This window comes from Megalobrama amblycephala, linkage group LG16, assembly GCF_018812025.1.
Source record: "Megalobrama amblycephala isolate DHTTF-2021 linkage group LG16, ASM1881202v1, whole genome shotgun sequence".
NCBI lineage: Eukaryota > Metazoa > Chordata > Actinopteri > Cypriniformes > Xenocyprididae > Megalobrama > Megalobrama amblycephala.
Window position 1 is genome coordinate 7619968 of NC_063059.1, and position 23211 is coordinate 7643178.

At 37.6% G+C, this 23211-nt stretch overlaps 1 protein-coding gene across 1 annotated transcript in view; it reads right to left on the minus strand.

The window, feature by feature from the left end:
- Positions 1 to 20007, minus strand: part of nbeab (neurobeachin b) — a 388285-nt gene extending 368278 nt beyond the window's left edge. The window contains 1 exon segment of the mRNA XM_048159945.1: positions 19323 to 20007. Coding sequence (XP_048015902.1) covers positions 19323 to 19592 — 270 coding nt within the window. The 5' untranslated portion in view covers positions 19593 to 20007.
- Positions 20008 to 23211: the final 3204 nt, after the last annotated feature.

A 23211-nucleotide genomic window follows, 5' to 3' on the forward strand; every position in this document is an offset into this window, starting at 1 on the left:
ATTTATTTGCTGGTATAGCCCCAGCAAGTCCTGGTATAGCGCCGCCACTGGAGATCATTTAAATAATAAGTTAACATTTAAAACAAATTTTCCAAAAGGTGTGTTTACGCAGACTTTTTAAATCACAAACAAAAATATGTGGTAACATATTTAATTCACTTATTTTTCTAAAAAGAACCAGCACATTCGTTCAGGAATCAGACTACACTGGAGCAGTGTGTTTCACGCTGTAGATTCAGAAACGGTGTTTCAGCGCCACTAAATGAGTCGGTCAATATTTTAGCATTGTATTCCGAAGGTGGGAGAATGCAAGAACTGCAGAAACCGCAATATTTGCATGTTTTCTTTTTTCTTAACGTTATGCCCTTCTCGTTTTAAACTTTGTGTATGTGTACTGAATATTAAATAAATTAGTAATGATAACATAACGTGTACCATGGTGATTTCTGTAACAAACAGTGAATGTGAGAGAGATCGGATGAGCACATGCGATTACCTGTATCTGTCCTTCAGCCTGAGACATATATTCGTGAAAAAAAAGTTTGTCATCTTCAAGGAAAGGAGAAGGTCCATACTGCAGAACACGAGATTCAGGGGGCAGGATCTAGATCCAGCTCCTCCCACTTTACATATCCCTAAACCTACCCGTCTCCACCCCCTGGATCTGGATCCAATTCCTCCCACTTTACATATCCCTTAACCTACCCATCTCTGCCCCCTGGATCTAAACCTACCCGTATCCACCCCCTTAATCTAAACCTACACATCTCCACCCCTGGATCTAGATCCAACCTAACCGTCTCGCCCCCCTGGACCTAAACCTACCCATCTCCACCCCCTGGATCTGGATCCAACTCCTACCACTTTACATATCCCTAAACCTACCCGTCTCGCCCCCCTGGACCTAAACCTACCCATCTCCACCCCGTGGATCTGGATCCAACTCCTCCCACTTTACATATCCCTAAACTTACCCGTCTCGCCCCCCTGGACCTAAACTTACCCATCTCCACCCCTGGATCTGGATCCAACTCCTCCCACTTTACATATCCCTAAACTTACCCGTCTCGCCCCCCTGGACCTAAACTTACCCATCTCCACCCCCTGGATCTGGATCCAACTCCTCCCACTTTACAATCCCTAAACTTACCCTCTCGCCCCCTGGACCTAACTTACCCATCTCCACCCCCTGGATCTGGATCCAACTCCTCCCACTTTACAAATCCCTAAACCTACCCATCTCCGCCCCCCTGGATCTGGATCCAACTCCTCCCACTTTACATATCCCTTAACCTACCCATCTCTGCCCCCTGGATCTAAATCTACCCATCTCCACCCACTGGATCTGGAACCAACTCCTCCCACTTTACATATCCTTAAACCTACCCATCTCCGCCCCCTGGATCTGGATCCAACTCCTCCCACATTACATATCCCTTAACCTACCCATCTCCGCCCCCTGAATCTAAACCTACCCATCTCCACCCCCGGATCTAGATCCAACTCCTTCCACTTTACATATCCCTAAACCTACCTGTCTCGCCCCCCTGGACCTAAACCTACCCATCTCCAGCCCCTGGATCTGGATCCAACTCCTTCCACTTTACATATCCCTTAACCTACCTGTCTCGCCCCCCTGGACCTAAACCTACCCATCTCCAGCCCCTGGATCTGGATCCAACTCCTTCAACTTTACATATCCCTAAACCTACCTGTCTCGCCCCCCTGGACCTAAACCTACCCATCTCCAGCCCCTGGATCTGGATCCAACTCCTTCCACTTTACATATCCCTTAACCTACCCATCTCTGCCCCCTGGATCTCGTGTGTTCTGCAGTGAGGGGCTACTGGAGGAAAGCGAAATCTCTGTCTTAGCATTGACGCATTGCTGATCAGATGAATCTTCTAAAGTGGCGCTCAAATTTAAAATGATTTCAACTGCTTTTTTCATTACATCTCTCTTTGAATGAATTAGCGTTTTTGAACATGTAGTTGAATGAACAGTTTAATAACTCACTCAAAGACAGTCCCTTTCACAAGGTGGTGTAACAATCGCGCTATTGAGCAAGGCAAAGTCCTTCACCGCAACGGCCCTATAAGCACCACTCACACAGAATTTACTTTCAACTAAACTCTTTCTGTTGGTGAAGGTGGCAAATTTGTGTGACCAAATAAACACAAGCGAAATATGAGTGGGGAACTTTTTTGCCTTCTTGTTAAACTTCCTGTTAGTTGCACAGATTTCAACTGAAATTGCTGTATTTTGCCCACAATATTAATCTCTGTAACATTCAAACTTGTAAATACAAACATCCCAGGACTTAAAGGGATAGTTCAACTTTTACAATTTACTCACCCTCAGGTAGTTCCAAACCTGTATAAATTTCTTTGTTCTGCTGAACACAAAAGAAGATATTTGGAAGAATGTTTGTATCCAACCAGATCTCACCCCCCATTGACTACCATAGTATTTTTTATTTTTTATTTTTTATGTTAGTCAATAGGGGGCAAGATCTGCTTGGTTACAAACATTCTGGAACTACTTGAGGGTGAGTGAATGATGACAGAATTGTCATTTTTGGGTGAACTATCCCTTTTAAAAAAAAAAACATATGAACCGAAATTATATGCATATGCAAGAAAAAAAATGTAATTGTGCGCACGACTTTCTAATTAATTCCCTCAATTTACTAAATCGTGCACACAATTTACTATTTTGTTCCCTCGATTTATAAATCATGCTCCGTGGATTTGTTGTCAACCTTCAATGCGTACATAATTCTCCACCTTAGAATTATAAGGTTCAATCTGCATTCTGAGCAGTTTTGAGATATTGAGCTTCAAAGTGTTTGCATTCCATACTCCTCTGTAGATAGAAGCTTTTTGTTTTCTAAAAAGGTCCCAAAATGTACAAAACTTCAAAACAACATCACATAATGTAAATAAGTTGCCAAAGAATAAGAATATGTGACTCAATTTTGACAAAAATGTCAGATAGAACCTTATAATTCCAAGGTGAAGATATGTATTATTCAGTGTCAGTAAGTGTCATATGAGGTTCTCACTGAATTTTGAAGGTCTATAATTTGTATTATTTCCCAAAATTATCTATTGACGTCAAAGCTGAAAAAAAGAAAAAAAAATTAAACAGCACACTCACTGGAGAGTGAAATCACTGAATATAGGGAACAATTTCAGATGTCACCAATAATTACTATTAATCCTAGTCAATGGCTTAGTCTTAGATTTGTGCTTCCAACACCCTTCCAATTTGTACTTTTCCGAAAGACCTTTTCACCTCTTCATTTGTCTTTTTATTTTAAATGCATCCAGGTTACCTCATGAATCACTACTGCAGCCATTTACGTTCATTATGAGTCAAGCAGACTTCAGAAATGCATTAAACGTCACGTTGTGTGTAATGTTAAAAACAGGCCACATGCCCCTAAAATGTCCTTTAAAAATAAGCCCATCCAGTCAGAATAGCTCTCTGTCGTTACTCAGGGGTGCAACAGATGAGGTTTGAATCTGGCTAATTCGTGATAAGCTTCATGTATGTGTTGCGATCAAAAAGAGAATTTTCGGATTAGCTGTGTCATTTCCCGTTTTCTAAAGGCAAATATGTATTTGCTGAAGCAACAGTCCTGTGCGTACCATTCCAGAACTCTCCACACAATGCCAGAGGACTGTGACTAATGCTTTGGACACAGTTACACTTTATGTCTGACGTTAACAGGACTCACTAGATATGCATGAAAAGCACAACTCTCACATTAACCATCAAATTTCACCATGAAATCAGCAGATTTAATTTAGCTGAACAGCTGTTTCACTTCCAAACCCTTGGATAGCCATTATTTCCTTGACTGCTTCTCTAGTCTTGTGTATCGACTGCCCATAAGGTCACATTTGCATGGTCTGCTATCTGCACTCGTTCATGACTGGAATTGTTTGGAATATAGTTTTGGAGAAGAGTTTAAAAGGTGAGCTCTCTACTTTGGGTCTTCCCAAAAGTTTGGTTTTAAATTAACCTATTAATAATGTTCATGGAAGACAGCACATGACTAGTTCAGGTAAATGTTAACGCTGTACCTCCCTGGCATATAGCTAATCGTTAATGGAATGATCAGAACATTACCAATTATCTTTGTCAGGGAAAATCAATAATTAATTATTAGTCTGTGCTCTTTTCAGTATAAGGATAAGTATTTCTTCACATCTTAAGAATATCAAATATAACATATTCAACAGGTAGACAGACAGATAGAGATTTTTTATTATAAGGTTCCATACAATACTTGCCTCTGATTGGTCAACCACAGCATTTATCGTTAAAATATGATATTTGTCATATGGCACTGCTGACTCTTTTTGAAAGAAGTCTCTTATGCTCACCATGGCTGCATTTATATGATCAAAAAAAAGTAATACTGTGAAATATTATTACAATTCAAAATAATGGTTTTCTATTTTTCTATATTTTAAAATAAGGAATTGCAAAAATTATGACCAAACACCAAACACTGCACTGGTCAGACAGATAGATAGTCCTGCCCCCAGTCTAAATGTCATTGGCCATTTACACAAAACCGTTTTCAACTAAAAATTTCATTTACATGACAACGCCGTTTTGGTCGCCTGAAAATGCAAGCTTTTGAAAACGTGTTTCAAAGTGCAAGTTTTTGAAAACGATACCATATCGACGGCATGCGTATGCATATTACGTGTTCAGTCTATAGGTGCATAGTGATTCATTACAAAGTGACTTCGCCAACTACTGGCCTGGCTTGATACAGCATTTTTAGTCGCTTTCGTGGATCTGTGTGAACAGGGATCGTTTGATAATGTTGTCATGTGTACGTTAAAAAGTTTTGTTTTTAGTACATCGTTGTCATGTAAACGACCCTTAGTCAGTGTTGCTGTGTCGTGATACACAATTTTTGTGTGTTGTGTTTGTAAAATCAATCAGTGAATGGTAGGGGTGTGACGAGATCTCGTGTCACGAGATCTCGCAAGACTAAAATGTGACGAGATTTCTCGTAGAGGGGAAAAGTAGTCTTGTGATATTGCCATGACAGAGTGGTTAGGATGATTAGGAAAGAACATGCCACGTTTACATTACGCCTCCACTGTCGTTTTGCTTTGTATTTAAATAAAAAACATTTAATTCAGTTGGATAACGGTCGCCGCCGCTCTATATTTACAGAGTAGGCCTACGCGCGAAAGTGAAAGTAAACGCGAGGGCGCATTCAAACGCGATTTCAAAAGCCCGCATTTTGAAAGCGGCTCCCTGATGCATGCAGGTATCTTCCAATATGAAAGATATTTTAGGCTTGGCAGTGTAGTTGTAACCATCTCTCAGCTCTGTATCAAAGAACAATTTGGTCTTATTTGCACTTTGAATATTCATACTCAGAAAGCAGAACTGAAATGACATTCATTACTAAGATAATTAGTTAAAACATTTCAAATACACCTGCAGAATATTTTTTCTAGTCATGTATTTTGCCATTGAGGATTTCTTAAAAATAGTGTGTAAAAATCTCATCTCGTTCTCATGAACTCAATCTCGAGTCTGGTCTCATGAGATACCCGTCTCGTCACACCCCTAGTGAATGGCTTAGTTATCGTCTCTGCATATTAAACATAAAAACATAAACATAAAAAAAAAAAATTACACACTTCAGACATTTAATATCATCTAACATTATGCTAATTTAATTAGCAACTAAAAACAAAAAATTAAATAATTAACTATGACATTAAGTTGAATACTGAAAAGCAAATAAACTTGCATTCATATGCTATTAGGCACAGTCAGATAAACAGCTCTTTAAATCTAATGAAAGCCTGGTGACTGTTTTGATGGAGGTTTTCATGCCTACCCCAGGTATTCAGTCTTTATCGGCAGCCAGGGGAGCTGCTAATCCATTCAAGCACACAGTGCAGTGGGGCGACAGAAACAAACCTAGAACCTCATTACCAGCGTTCTGGCAGTAAGCATGTCTGACCTCTGAAAAATTAGCTGCTCTAGCCAATTCTACACAGCCTGCTTATGAATTCGAGTTTTAAAAACTATATTTCATCTGGGACAGCAAGGGGAGTTGGAGCAAATGCAGGTCAACACTTTCAGAATTTGGTGGCTCTCAGCACTGTGAGTAGCAATATCAAGGACCAACAGAACTTATTTTTAGATAGCAGAAGAGAGAACGATTTGTCCCAAATGAGGCCCAAACACCGTGTCTACACCAGACGCGACCGTTGTCACGTCACATCGCGCCGCGTTGCAACAGCTAAAAGCTACACTGGACGTGACAAACCGAACATTGCAAAGTACTTGGACTACGTCAGAAATAGAACGGGGAATCCATTTACTGTTGGGAATTTGTGCCGTGTCGCGCCACATCAAGTGTAGACAATATCACTGATTATAATGTGTTCTATTGTCTTTTGTCGCGTCACTCACGTCCCCTGTAGACATGGTGTAAGAGTTGCTAAGATATTGTAGGCGGTTACTAGAGCATTGCTTGGTGGTTACTCACTCGCGAAGGTCAAAAAAGCACAGGTCTCAATGACATTTTGGTCACTAAATAATGCCCAGAATCCTCCTTCAATGTGATGTTAGGGGAGAGTGGGGTAAGATGAGCCATTTTTTACTTATGTGGTCCTCAATATAAGGGAAAATGAGGCAGAAGTACAATGAAAGTATTTAAAGTAATTTCAGGATGTTTCCTATCATTTTAAATGATCAGAATACATCTATGACAAAGGGTTCTAAAAATATGGCAAGTTAGGGGTAAGTTGAGCCGAGTCAGTAGGTGGGTGTAAACTGACCATCTAATTGAATCTGAATCAAACACATGTGAAATTTTAAAAGGTAATGTATCTATTTTAAAAACTAATTTAATAATCAAATTTCCTTTTACAAATATTCTTTGTAAAAATATTTTACAAATATTTCTTTTTTAAAGCTAAATTACACAACATAATACCAACCAAATGAAGTTAAAATTTCAGTATCTTTAATTGTTTCAATTTAACTGAAACAATATATTGAACACCAAAGTTGTAACCTTCCCATAAAGGCCAGAACACACCAAGCCGATGCTGACGAATTAATGGCGACGAAAGCAGACTGAGGGGTTGGCTCACGTCGGCAGCGTCTGTGTCCAAAGTTGCCCTGACACACCAAACCGCACTAAACAGCCGACGGCCAAGTAGCACGTCAGTTCTGTGCCTGCATGAGATGAAATGCCTTTCCGAACCAGCAGGCGGCAGTAGCTGAACAGCCAATCAGAATCGGCCGAAAAAAAGCCGATGAGGACCAACTTCAGCCGACGGTGCGGAACACACTGAGAAAACTTAGTCGGCCGACGAAAAAAACTGCCAGACGGCCAACCGTCAGCTTGGTGTGTTCCTGCCTTAAACAGACTAAGCAGAGAGTTTGTTGAGTAAAATTAAATAAAAACTAAATAAGAATGAATAAATGTCACTGAAACTAATAAACATTTTAGTCAAAAAGTTCTTGACATTGTAGTTTTTCTGCAATGTCAACCATGTTAGGCCATTGGAGACTACAGGTGGAAAGATATATATGATGAAACATCATCTGGTTCGTATCAGAGAAGGATTTGGTGTACTTGTAAACTATTCCTATCAAATAAACTCAAAAATAAAGATAAACTAAACCAGTTGCGTAATATTACATTGAAGTGACACTCATTTATACTTTAGATTTAACTTAAATTCATTGCCTTATGGTGGGGTAAGTTAAAACGCTGGCTCAATTTACCCCACAGAATTTGGCTCACTTTGCCCCATAGCTGCCATTTTAGGAAAAGCTAGCTAATTCAACTCAGAATAATATTTAGCTAAATGACTTGTATGGTTTTATACGTTGCTAAATCACCAATATGCATCACAAATAGTTTTAGACCTGGACAAATTTGCTTTGATGAAACAGCCATTACATCTGTTATGTTAACATTTTACTTTGACAAGCCAAAAAACAGTTTTTAAAGTAAACGAGCGACTTCCACTCCTCCCATCTGCCTCTCCTTTTCACAGTCTGGCAGAAATGATGGGTGGTTCTAAAATATATGGTCACATGACAATAAAATGGTACAGTTGCCAAGATACAGGGGGTGGGTCAACTTACTCACTGGCTCATCCCATTTTTTAAATGGCAAGTCAGATCTTTTTTAAATGTATTAAGGTGTGTTCACATTTACTGTTGATTAGCAAATCTTCATGAGCAAAATCCAGTCATTTCAATAGAAATCCACACAATCTGGAATTTATTTTACCGAATCCTACTTCAATGGGATTTCACCTCTGTTTGTATACACTTAGAAAAAGCGTGGTCATATTTACCACTATTCTATACATTTTTGGTAGCAAAATCCAGTCATTTGTTCAACAGGTGTTCAACAGAATTCAGAGGAACAACTTCTGTTCTGACTGATGTTTCGCCTAGATTTCACTAATGTGACCACAGCGATCATCCAAAATTGAAGATATTATTCATGTGCATAGTACAAATGGCGTGAGATAGACATTGGAGTTTAATACCTTTATTCCACAAGGTGGCAATGTCTGATACACAATATTGAAGTGGTTTAAGCAATAATAAGAAAAACAATGGCTCAGATTTACTGCAAAAGTACTGAACACAAATATGAGTGTAACTGTCAGGGTTTGAAGCTGTTAGCGATCGAAATATTGATTTTGAAGATGTTGAAAATTATATAGTTCTGAGAATTGTTTGAATTGCGAATAGGCCATATTTGCGACCTCAAACATAAGCGCCTATTATTTGCTGAATTTACTGAAATGAGCTCTGAAGGACAGTGATGATGGCTAAAACATCTGCTCAATAATTTCAAGCTCCAAAAGGTAACAAAATATGATATTTTATTCTTTTAATTGCTAATATCAGAGGAGTTTTATATTATTGCGAATGAATCCTTCCGTGTTAAATAGATTTGTCTAAAGACGAATATGTAAGAATGATTGGCGAAACAGTCATGCATTTACGGGTTATTGAATACATCTATGACAAAGGATTCTAAAAATATGGTCAAAAAAAAGGTCCTCTGGCTCATTTACCCCAAGTTAGGGGTAAGTTGAGCATCAGTAGGTGGGTGTAAACTGATCTTTTGAATTGAACAATAATCATTTACTGTTGATTAGCAAATTTTCATGAGCAAAATCCAGTTTTCAATAGATCCACACAATCTGGAATATTTTACCAAATCCTACTTCAATGGGATTTCACCTCTGTTTGTACACTTAGAAAAAGCGTGGATATTTACCACTTTTCTATACATTTTTGGTAGCAAAATCCAGTCATTTGTTCAACAGAATTCAGAGGAACAACTTCTGACTGATATTTCCCTAGATCACTAATGGCACAGCGATACATCCAAAATTTAAGATATTATTCATGTGCATAGTACAAATGGCGTGAGATAGACATTGGAGTTTAATACCTGGTTAGTGGTTTAAGCGATAGCAATGAGAGAAACCACAACAGGGTTTGCAAACTTTAACCCAGTGCGGAGAGTAAGTGCTCAAATAATGACAGATATCTTTTAAAATGCGAATGAAAAATTGTCTCGACTCCACATTGGTAAGGTCAAGGTGGATGTCATCCCTTTCAGCCCTTTGATTAATATTGCAGACCTGGAGCAAACAACCAGAACAGTAGATCCGATCGGCATTTATCAACGTACATTCCAAGATTGGAAACATCCTAAATGGGGGAAAAAATGCTGTGGTTCTACTACCCAGTCAGCTTTGTATTCCAGTAACATACGACTCTTGACTAAAGTAAATCCACATGGATATAAAGCAGCAGTGATTGTTAAAGACAGCACGATTACACCACAAATAGCTTTCTGTTCACATTAACCTAATTTAACAATTTTCAAGCAATAAAAGCTACCTACAGGGTAAAACATTTCCACTTTATCAGTATAACAGCTTTCATTTCAGACTTCGTGGCAGAGGGAGATTAACGACAGCGTCGTTCTTAATTAGCCCAGATAAGGCACATTGTCAAGACTCGGTCTTGTAGCACATGGCTGGGAACACGAGAGATCTCTCTCCACCGCTAAAGGTTCCTGTGTTCGCTTCTGCGGAAATGATGGATATTTGTTGTCGATTAGGCCTCTGAAAAGCTTTGTATGAATCAAACTGTTGAAGGAAATTAGAGGCAGCAACATTAACCTTCATGCTCATTACTACTCATTATCATGAATAAAGTTGGCTTATCGCTGAGGTTATGCAATAGAGAATTCATTATAGTTCACCCAAAAAAGTCATTATTTACTCACCCTTGTTTCAAATCTGTATGCTGCTATAAAATTTGAATTTTGAAAAACCTACACACTTACATTGACAGATTATAGTGACCATGGGCTGTCAAACTCCACAAAGGACAAAAAGGTGCCATAAAAGTAGTATTTCAAATCTTTTTTCACACTTCGGGTGAGGAAAAGACTGAAATTGGATGCCATGGGTTCTTGTGGTCACCATGTCAAACCTGTGCCATATAGGAGCCATTTTTATTTGAGAGCTGCATATTGAGTTGAATGATTCATTTGAAAGTGAAAAATTACTTCAATTTCAGCTCGTGGTTACTGTTTAATGGAAGAAAGCTGTGTGAAGACTCCTTTTCTGTTCACAGATAAAAATAACAGCAAGACATTTTATGGGCCTGTTTACACCTGGTCACTTCATGTGTTTTTACTGATCTGATTTGTTAAAATGGTTCCATTTACACTTGGCCACGTATATGCGTCTCTGCAAAATGAATATAAATCCGATCTTTAATTCCCACGTTATAAGCAAATTTAACAGAGTTCGTGTCAACGAAAGCAACAAATTTGAGCTGCATTTTATTTTTCATCAGCTATTTTCAAGATCAAAGACCACAATAGGAGCGAGAGCAGCAATATTTTCTGTCCGCTAGAGGTCGCTAGAGACCTATTCAAAACAAAGGCGTAGCTTGATGATGCCAAGTTTGAGCGCGGAATCTGGGGACATGTGTTCTTCACCTCACAGCCGGTGGAAATAATCAGGATAGGACTCAGGAAGAAATCATGTTCATGGATGCGATTATTAGCGTTACTGTAGTACGAAGCAGAGCAGGACCATGAATTTTAAAACGTATTGTATGAAGGAGAAAATTCTGTATTACTGTTACTAAAAATAAAGAAACCGGAAACCGGATAGCAATTTTCTCACAATTTACAAATAGTTGGAAACATTTGGGATATTGTAAGTATTCAAGTGAAGAAAATATATAACACTGGAATAGTGGTTTTTGGATATTTTACTGCAAAATTCTTACATATTGCACCTTTAAGCTCACTACTTTTAATGAAGATGATTATGTTTTGAGCATCTGCGACTTTCTTTCAGTTTCATTTGTGGCAGTTTGCACATTGGCTTGCTGAAGAGATACTCAGCTACTGTGGCGATACATTTTAAATAGCCTATAACACGCTCTCACATGTTTATTTTTTAACGTTTTGGGAGGAGTAAAATTTACGTATGTGGTTTCAACAACCAGAAGCATATACACTTATCCAGTTTCATCTGGAATGTGTCTCAGACCACCTCCTGAAGTGGTTTGATTGATCTGAATTGATCAACTCCTTCTCAAAAGCATTACAGAGGGCATTTACACCTGGTCTTTTCGTGATCGGATAGCTATCCAATCAGAGAAAAGTAACAAGGTGTACACAGACCCTATATTTTTGGATGAATTTTCTCCAACTCTAATAGACACAATCCTGTTCACTTTCAAACTTTCTCCAAATAACCTTTTAAGGCAAGACAATGTCCATATGGAACCACAGAGTATTAACAGGAATGAGCGGCCGCTGACTATATTTTAACTGTCGAGCAACTATCACATATGCCCATAAAAACTTCAACCTAGAGTGGGTAGAAAGAGCAGAATAATGTAATCTAGATGCTTCACTTTGTGCAAAGAAACAAAAACCATTTCTGTTTCCATCCCTGAGCCGTCGCTGATAAAATGTTGTAGTTAAATTAGCAATGCAAAAATTTCAGAGGTAGCATATTCTAAGACAGGTTTATGTGCTGTAGCTGAATACACAGAAAGCACAGGTTCAAAATACAGCACAAATATAATCTACACTTCAAAGAAATTGAATACAGCCTCCATCTCTAAGAGCAAAACAAGACCTTCTGGAAATAGACAATGCTCTGTACACATTTTTCTTTCTGCTCCATTTATTGTACGACTCTTTCCCAAGGGATATTTTCTTGACAAAAAACAAAGGTTACACTGGACACAATGCATTTACGAACCCAATGTTCCTATTTTTCATTGTCCACTGGAGAGTTAGTACAGAACCATCTATGCATAAGCAGACGCAATTATCAATGTAAACTTGGAACAGAATAGAGAATGTGTTTGTGTTTTGTCCATACAATGAAAGTCAATGGGGTCCACTGTTGTTTGACTTTCATTGTATATTAACAGCTTTTGGAACGACATGAGGGCGACTAAATGATGACAGAATTTTCATATTTGTGGTAAACAAGCGCTAGTGTTGCTATTCCTAATTAAAAAAACTATAACTATTAAAAATCATTTGCATTAATTAAAATAAAGTTGAAATAAAATCAAATGTAAATATTAGATTGAATATTAGTTCAGAATTAAAATTTCCTGATAATTTACTCATCCCCAGTCAAACTTCAGTCAAAAAGAAATTAAGGTTTTTGAGGAAACCAGGATTCTTCTCTAAATAGTGGACTTCACCAGGGTACAATGGGTTGAAGGTCCAAACTGCAGTTTCAGTGCAGCTTCAAAGAGCTCTACACGATCCCAGATGAGGAATATGGGTCTTATCTAGCGAAATGATCAGTCACTTTCTAAAAAAAAAATTAACCACAAATGCTCATCTGCGACCCACCACGCATTACGTAATCATGTTGGAAAGGTCACGTGTGACGTAAGTACCAATCCAGTGTCTATAAAGTCAAACGCCCATTTCAAAAAAAGGTGAAACAATGATGTCGGATAATTTTTAAATTAGAGGAGAAAATGAGATGGAGTTTTTCACCCTACCGTGGTACTTCCGCCTACGTCACACGTGACCTTTCCAACGTGATCATGTAACGCGTGGCGCATCGCAGAGCAGTGCAAGACAAGCATTTGTGGTTAAAAAGTATATACATTTTTATTTTTTTTAGAAAATGACCGATCATTTCACTAGACAAAACGTTATTCCTCGTCTGAGATCACATAGAGCCCTTTGAAGCTGCACTGAAACTGCAATTTGGACCTTCAACCCGGTGAACCCCACTGAAGTCCATTATATGGAGAAAAATCCTGGAACATTTCCCTCAAAAACCTTCATTTCTTTTCAACTGAAGAAAGAAAGACATGAACATCTTGGATGACATGGGGGTGAGTATATCAGGAAATTTTAATACTAAAGTGAACTAATCATTTAAATGAAAATTAGAAATGTTGCCTTGGCAACTAACATAATTTTAAGTTGAAGTACTAAAATTACTAAAACTGAAATTAAAAAATTAAAGCTAAATTGATTTTTTTTTAAAAAAGCAAAAAAATTATAAATATTACAAAAGCACATAACAAAATTGCTAAAAAAAAAATGCAACTCAAATTAAAATGAAAACTAAAAATATATCAATTATGCATTTATGGTATTGTGCATTAACTTACAATCATGATCTGTTTCTGTTTCCTTTGTCTAAATAAGATTTGTACATTTATTTTAATTTATAATTTAGTGCTCAACCATACTTTGAAAACTACACTCAAAAGAGAAGATCAGAAGAAACATTTTCTAGATATTCTAGACATATTTTTTATTTCATTAAAAGACCTTCATAAAATATGAAGTCCTTCTGACTTGATTCACAGAATTATACAAAATGCATTTTTAGATCCAGCTTTGAAAAGATTCTCTTTTGCAGTTAGTTCAAATCCTTGAAAGAGCTTCTTTATTGTTAATGTTCTCCGTTTCATACTAGTCACTGTTTCACCACCCACAGGTCTGAGTTTTAACTCAAACAGCCCAAGTGTAACAAACAGCAGCATCCTTGAAAAGAGGAAAAAAGATAGGGTTGGAATTTATATTGGGTTTGAATTTTGCACAGGGTGACTAGTTTCCTACTGTTAGATTGAGTCTGGCTTACCTGGCTGACTGATAGCCCTATTTCCTGTTCCTGCTCAAACACATCATCCTGTCCAACACATCGCACTTCCGGAATGACAGAGTTGCTTTGTCAAAGTCTCTCAGAGAAGCAGATACACAAGATTTAAAGTGCACTGAAAGTACAATGTAACAAACAAGGAGTAACTTCCCACTGTTTCATTCCTCTGGATCGGATTTAACGATACGATAAAGTCGAGTAAGTGTGCTGCCTCGGTCAAAAAGGAGAAAGTAAATCTAGCGGGATCAATTCCATTACACATCTCAGAGTCATTGCACACTAGAGACTCCAGCGATCAATTCTTAATCGAGACATCAAAGCAACCACACTACTGTTCGTCTCATATACTGCGTTTCTGAGAAGAAGAAAAGCAGTGTTAACACAATGGCGGTGATTTTAACTAATCATGCTACAAAATTTGACAGTGCGCTTCTCAAAAATGTCTCTGGAAGGACTCACTTTGACAGTCACATCATGACTTGTGAATTCGCCTCTCTCAGATCAAGAAAAGTGAGATTTGCCTCAACATGCTGTTCTTCTCACTTCAGTTACCCAAGAGACGTCCATGTTGCATTGAGAGTATCGAAAGTCAATTAGAGTCACGGGACAACGTCTTTGCCCTGGCATGCCAAGTGCGGCAACATATCTGCCCGGTATGATCTCTTCACTCCCTGCTGTGACAGAATGACCGGTAATTAAACTCTGAAGTAGGAACAATGAGATTGCAAATATCAAGGTTCAGATATATAGCGGTTAAAGCAGTGTGGCACACCTGGATCTGGGCCTGGATTGCTCGGGTGACATTTCTAACACGATAAACTAATAAAAAAGAAAAATTGAGGGCTTGGATAAAACAGAGAACCAAAACATGTATTGAGCTATTCATTATGCTGATCTAAACAGTGAAAAGTACTTGGGTATCAAATTGACAGTGCAATAAAAAAGACTTAATACAAGTCTTTTAGTGTGTTGCAGAAAAATTATGTTAATAGTTAAATGTCCAACCCACTCACATGAGATAGCAGATGACAACAATCAATTCCCAATGGACAAAATCAAGTTCTATTTCTTGTTTGAGAAGCCGTTTCACTCAGATATATGTCACAATAGGGGCTTTCGCACCGAATAGCTCTAGGAACTTATGGGAACTAGCCACTAGGATAGTTCCCCGAGAACTAATTTCTCGCCCTGGTCATGTTCCTGGTTGCATTCGCATCGGGAATAGGAACTCTGAAGAGGCCGACAGTGGCGTCTTTAAGTGCGGCATTTACAAACGCTAAAAAACGGTGAGTGGAGGATGATGTGACCGGAACTGTGTTTGTCAGCGGTTGTGTGTCAGGGGTTTCGTGATAACGGAGATGGAAAGTAAATGCATAATTTACCTCACTGAAAGAGCAAAAAGTGGGGCTAAGAGACGAAATCTCCTATGACAACTTTCAGTATTACAAATCATCAATGGTGGAGAAAAGAACACAACCCTACAGACAACAGGTCAATGCTGTTTTCACTGTTGACCAATCAATATACACTCACGTCATTGATAGTTCCTATAGTGCTGAATTAGACCTTACTCTGAAGTAGGAGCTAATTTAGTTCCCCCAAAAAGAGGTTCCTAGAACTAAAATCATTCCTAGTTCCTGCGATGCGAACACGCCAAAATCCGGGTACTTCAGCCAATAGTTCTGGGAACTATGAAAAGGTGCGAAAGACCCTAATAGTGAAGAAAAGACTATCACAACTTCCATTTCATGCTGACTTTAACCTTCGTTCACTTAAGAGAACATCATTGTCTAATGTGGTCAAAATGCCTGTCTTGGCGATATTAAGGTAAACACTGTTGGTTTGTCTTATCTGAATGTCAAAAGAAAGTCAAAATGTTCTGGTCATTACACCTTGTAGTGTAAATGCAGCCACTGTCTGTTATGTACAGTATGGAAGCCCATTTCCACCAGGGAGTAAAACAATAAAAAAAAAAGGTAACTTTTTATCTCAATTTTGAGTTAAAGGATTAGTTCACCTTAAAATGAAAATTAGGTGTATAAGACTTTCTTCTTTCTGATAAACACAATCTAAGTTATATTAATAAATATCCCATTGCATCCAAGCTTTATAATGGCAGTTAATGGGACCAATGAGTATGAAGCCCAAGAAAGTGCATCCATTCATCATAAACGTACTCCACACGACTCCGGGAGGTTAATAAAGGCCTTCTGAAGTGATGCGTTTGTGTAAAAAAATATATCCAAATTTAACAAGTAAAGTAAAATATCTAGCTTCTGCCAGACCACCTTCTGTATTCAACTTACGAAAAAAGTGTAAAACTCTCGCAGTTCAAAGCGCTTACGCTACGTCCTACGCCCTATTCAAATTATGAAAAAAGTGTAACTGACGCGAAGGCTGCTTACGTTTTTTTTCGTAAATTGAATACGGAAGGCAGTCTGGCTACTTTATAACTTGTGTACAACAGATATTCATATTTAAGAAGTTATGAAGTATAATATCTAGCTTCCGCCAGTCCGCCTTCCATATTCAACTTACGAAAAAAACGTAACTGACGTTGTGTTGAGGTTGAGTAAAGCTTGGGGTGATTTTCATTTAAAAGTAAATTAATGCTTTAATCTCACAATTCTGACTCTTTTTTATTCTCACAATTCCAAGTTTATATATTACATGTTCCTGTGGCTCAGTGGTAGAGCATTACGTTAGCAGTGCAAAAGGTTGTGGGTTCGATTCCCAGGGACCACATATTAGGTAAAAAAAAGTTAGCCTGAATGCACTGTAAGTCGCTTTGGATAAAAGCGTCTGCTAAATGCATAAATGTAAATGAATCGGAAGTCACGATAGTCTTTTCTTCCCTATTGTGACATATCCAAGTGAAACAGCATCTGGAATGAGAAAAAAAAAAAACGTAGGGTGGGACTGGGTTTTATCCTCTGGAACTGATTGGATCGTAGGAATTTGGGCGTTGCTAAAAAAATGGAGGCAGATCTAAATGCTAGTTTGCCGTCAGCTGTGGAGGATATTTGGTCCCACCCTCCACCGAGACATACGTCATGAAGAGAACAGACGCCGTTTCGAGGGGGAGGAGAGGTTACGAGGGAAGATTATTTTTTTTCTTAAATAATGATCTACATGGACAAATCAATTATAATAAACACTGCAACATTCTGTAAAAAAAAAATAAAAAATTTCAATTTTGATTTCATGGTGACTTTAACATCTTTAAATTTTTCTACTTTTTTCCAGAATTCTTAGATTATATCTCTTTCCATGGTAATGAAATCTCTTTTGTGAATGAAAGGGACCTGCCTGTATCACCAAATGCATATTTTGTATAATAAATATTTTTCATTTCATATTAATATTAATGGATGATCACATATTAATATATGAAATATATGAAATCAGTGTATTCATATTAGTTTTTGCATTGGTTTTAAAATTTATATCAAGAATAATGAAGCTGTCACTGATCTCTGATATTTTGGTCTTGTGACACACCTAGGTGTGAGTACTTGTTAAAACACCAAAAAGGTACACAAAACTCTCGCTCTCTCTCTAAAACAACTGACTGACTGATAAACACTGTTTATTATGGAAATACTTTTGTGCATGGTGGCTGAAGAACCCTCGGCAAATGGTGTCTAAGGGAGGGGCAGTAATTATTCCCTGCACTGTCAAATCAGAAATGCACCCTGCCGTGCGGTAAACAGCAGCACCTGTGAGCTCAGGAATAGACCTGTTGTCTAAATGCTGTCAGCATCGCCTCCTTGACTCACCATGAGCTGCTATTGTGCGAGACAGACAGCAGTCACAAAAGAAACACCTGATCCTGAGTTTTTCTATGCTGGATGAGCCTCTGGTTCTTAATCTATATTCCTCAGTTCAACGCATCAAACTGTGTGAAACTCTGTGATTGTCAAATCGATCACGTTTACTGAAAAACACACCCAGGTGGATAAATATCTTAATATGGTTAGTGTATTCCGGCAGGTCAGTGTTGTTTGCCTGACAGCTCATTACTCAGGCTATTAACTAAGAATCACAACAAGTACAAAAAGTTTGTACCACAGTTAAAAGAATAAGTAATGTTTGACCAAACACCCTGGTCCAGGTCTTGTGTGTTCCACGAAAACCTATTTTAACAAATACTCAGCAAATAGACTATTAACTTAAGACTAAAGTGCATTATAGCTAAACAAGCATGCAATGAGCCTGCCTGTTTTTACACTTACAGGGCATTTACTATTATACTTATTATGATAAAACTATATGAGAGGAAAAAAAACTAAAATAAGTTAACTTCAAAGAAAAGGGACATTTTACAGAAATTACATTCTCAGGTCTGGATGCTCCTCTAAAAATGTGGCATTTTAAATAAAGACACAAATGACTTTGACTATACCTCACAAATATTTTGTTTAAGTTTAAGGATGATGGAAAATAATTGTGCAATCTTTCCAGAATTTAACATCTTTTTTGTTGTGAGTCAGTATCAAAGATATCTTAAAACACTGCCAGAAATTAATTAAATAAATAAAAGAAAATAATCTTTTTTGGCTAGATGTCCAGTAAAAATATCTGAACATCACAGCAACATGAAAAATGTAGCATACTTGAGAAGCGAACTTGTTTAAGACAAGATTTGTTTTCAGAAAATGCATTTTAAATCAAGTTTATTTTATTTCCCCCACTGCCAAATAGTTTTTAACAAAAAGTCTAACAAAAGAGAGATTATACCTTGCTTTAAGGATGTTTTTAATGAGGAACAAGAGTAACAAGATAGCACCACAGATTGCACGTATGACACCTGTTTGGTTACTGTTAATAAGTGTGACAGACACTTTGCCATATGTCAGTGACTGTAATGAGAACATAAGGGCACAAAATAAATGCTGCATCCGAACACACACAATCTGTGATATAATGTCACAACATCATTCATTCAAGAGGTTTATGACTCCCAAAGTCAGTCTCAAAACCTTAAAAGCTGACTATCTAGAGTCCATTGGATCGCTCAAAGAGCCCCAAAAATGCTGTCTAGCCTACGTAGTGAGTAGGTTTTGAAACACAGCCACAAGAAGTCACACTTACCAGATTCAACACTGTTTCCACTATGTCTCTATTGCTGACCTCACCGACTTGAATGAGACCGGTGAGCACTGCGAATTTCGTCTTGATATTCCGGATGGGAACCGATGGGTTTATCACCCCGGCCGGTAGCACCACCGAGCCGGAGCAAGACATCATCATCATCATGTCACCGGTACCGGAGCCCGCGGCAGCGGCGGCGGCTCCGTGATGCCTGTGGCCGGGATGAGGTGTTCTATCGCCCGGCGTGGCCACCGGCTGAACACTCGCCATATCCTGTCAGCCGCGGTGTTTAAAAACAGCGCTGTATCATCAAGAACAGGAGGTATTTTAGTCTAATCAAGTTCGCTGATATATTTAGAGCCACTTTAAAAGGAGAAAAAAATCTCCGATAGTGATTAAATATCCACCGGCTGTGCAGTAAGAGTCCAAACGCATGTGGCAGGTTCACAGTAGGCTATACACTCTGCTCTAGATGCTCCGCACTCTACTTGAGCTTGCTTCCCTCTCTGATTTGTGTTCAGTGATGTAGTATGTGGGTTTGCATTACCCAGCTGGGTGTACCGATGAAATGTTTCTCATGCTGGGAAAACGCCCTCTATGTGCAGTAGACTACCGTATAGGCTGCAGTGTGCGTCTTGTCTGCACCTACATAGGTCGAAGGGAAGATTATAGACGGATCCCTGCCGATCAAATACTAGGTAAACATGGGGTACAGTGCAACCTATGCACTCTGTTTTTCTTAGATAGATAGATAGATAGATAGATAGATAGATAGATAGATAGATAGATAGATAGATAGATAGATAGATAGATAGTGAGCAATATCATTTATGACTCATGACATGAGGCAAGGTTTCAATCTTTTATTCAGATGAAGCTATAGTAGGGTCAAAAAGTCTGACTGCATTACCGTGACATTAATGATGTTATTAAGCTTTTAGAATGAATATGACAGATGTGGCTTGATAATTCCTGATCTAATGCCTGCTGAATGAACAGACACAGTACTGCATAAACATGTGTTTCACAGAATAAACTGATGTACCTTGTGATTAAAAACACATATATTTGTTTGTGTGTTTAATGGGATTGGTGTGGATCTCTTTGTGTAAATGTGTCATTTCAAAAAATGTTTTGGTTCACTGTGGTGAGAAGGCATTATTCTGTCAGTCTGATGCTATATAAACCACACAGTTCACTAGATGACAGAGGCCATCTGATGGATGGATTCTTTGGCTGTCTGCTGGAAACCACACCATGAGGTTTGATGTCTGGATTGGGTAAATGTGTGTGAGATAGTGTGTCTGCGTCCATCTGTAATGCTCTCAGATGTTGTTAAAAAAACAAACAAACATGCAAATTTATTTACAGCAACAAAGTGTTGTTCAAAGTTCATTTGGTGTAGTTAATGCACTCCATTGTTGTGTAAACATGTATTTAAAATTAATTATTTTTTGTTTGTATCATTGTTGTCTCACATTTTGACATCCAAACAAATGCTGTTAAAAAATTTTGATATCAAAACACTGTAAACAAGCTACTCTGCAGCTTTTCAAGCGTTTATTTAATATTTACCAATAGAATTTGGCAGTCATTGAAAAGAAGGAAAGGTTTGTTGTAGATAAACACTGACATCTAGCGGATAAGAGAAGTACTTCACCTTTAAGCAATACAGCTTTGGTTTGTGTTCACCCAAAAAATGAAAATAATGTCGTTTAGCTATTACTCACCCTCCCACACCCGTAAAACCTTCGTTCATCTTCAGAACACAGATTACATAGATCGTAAAACATAGTTCATGTGAGTTCAGTGGTTCAGTGGTATTATAAAGTGACAAGAAAACATTTTGTGCGCCAAAAAACAAAAAAAAAACAAAAAAAAACGACTTTTCAACATCTAGTGATGGGCCGATTTCAAAACACTGCTTCAGAGCTTTACCAATCGAATCAGTGAATTGGCGTGCCAAAGTCACGTGATTTGAAGCTCCAAAGCTTCAAGAAGCAGTGTTTTGAAATCGGCCCATCACTAGATATTGTTGAAAAGTCGTTATTTTGTCTTTTTTGGCGCACAAAAAGTTTTCTTGTCACTTTATAATATTAAGATAGAACCACTGAACTCATATGAACTGGTTTCAAATATGTTTTTAGTACCTTTAAGGACCTTGAGAGAGTTTGAATGGCTTTGCTCTCAATAAAGGCCTCACTGAGCCATCGTATTTCATCAACAATATCTTAATTCGTGTTCCGAAGATGAACAAAGGTCATGACAGTGAGTAATAAATGAAATTACTTTCATTTTTGGGTGAACTAGCCCTTTAAAATTATTGTGAATACATTTTAATTCATTCATCACTCTTAATTCATTGCCATTGAGGAGCAATTCAAATGTTCAAAACTTTGATATCGGTAAGATTTCTTTTAAATGTTTTGAAAGAAGTGTCTTATGCTCACCAAAGCTGTATTTATTTGATCAAAAATAAAAACTGTAACACTATGAAGCATAATAGTTACTTACATAATAATTACTTTAAAATAATGTAAAATAAATTGCATTAATTAATTTAAAATAACTGTTTTCTATTTTAAGAATTATATTTTAAAGGTGCCCTAGAACTTTTTTTAAAAAGATGTAATATAAGTCTAAGGTGTCCCCTGAATGTGTCTGTGAAGTTTCAGCTCAAAATACCCCATAGATTATTTTAAATTATTTTTTTTTAACTGCCTATTTTGGGGCATAATTAGAAACGAGCCGATTTCAGGTTGCGGCCCCTTTAAATCGCGTTCTCCGCCCCCTCCCGAGCTTTCTACTCTATCACAGCATAAACAAAGTTTACACAGCTAATATAACCCTCAAAATGGATCTTTACAAAGTGTTCGTCATGCATACTGAATGCATGCGTCGGATTATGTGAGTATTGTATTTATTTGGGTGTTTACATTTGATATTGAATGAGTTTGATAGTGCTCCGTGGCTAACAGCTAATGCTACACTGTTGGAGAGATTTGTAAAGAATGAAGTTGTGTTTATGAATTATACAGACTGCAAGTGTTTAAAAATGAAAATAAGGACGGCTCTTGTCTCCGTGAATACAGTAAGAAACGATGGTAACTTTAACCACATTTAACAGTACATTAGCAACATGCTAACGAAACATTTAGAAAGACAATTCACAAATATAACTAAAAATATCATGTTATCATGGATCATGTCAGTTATTATTGCTCCATCTGCCATTTTTCGCTGTTTTCCTTGCTTGCTTACCTAGTCTGATTATTCAGCAGTGCACATCCAGACGTCCTGCCCTTGTGTAATGCCTCAATCATGGGCTGGCATATGCAAATATTGGGGCGTACACCCCGACTGTTACGTAACAGTCGGTGTTATGTTGAGATTCGCCTGTTTTCCGGAGGTCTTTTAAACAAATGAGATTTATATAAGGAGGAGGAAGCAATGGAGTTTGAAACTCACTGTATGTCTTTTCCATGTACTGAACTCTTGTTATTTAACTATGCCAATATAAATTCAATTTTTAATTCTAGGGCACCTTTAAATGTCACTTGATCCTTCGGAAATCATTCTAATATGCTAATTTTGTGCTCAAGAAACATTATTATAAATGGTTCTAATTTTGTAGAAACCGTCAGATATTGTTTTCATAAAACTGATAGAAGAGTAGAAGGTTCAATATAACTTTTTTTTTTTTTTTTTTAACAGATACATCTTTGCTGAATAAAAATATTAATTTATTTATTAAAAAAAAAAAAAAAAAAACCTCATAATGGCCCTAACAGGTTATGGTGTTATTGTTATGAAAAACATATTATATCAATGATCATGTAGATGATAGGACAAAGAAAATAGCATCAAAAAGACAGTAAGCAAATGAATA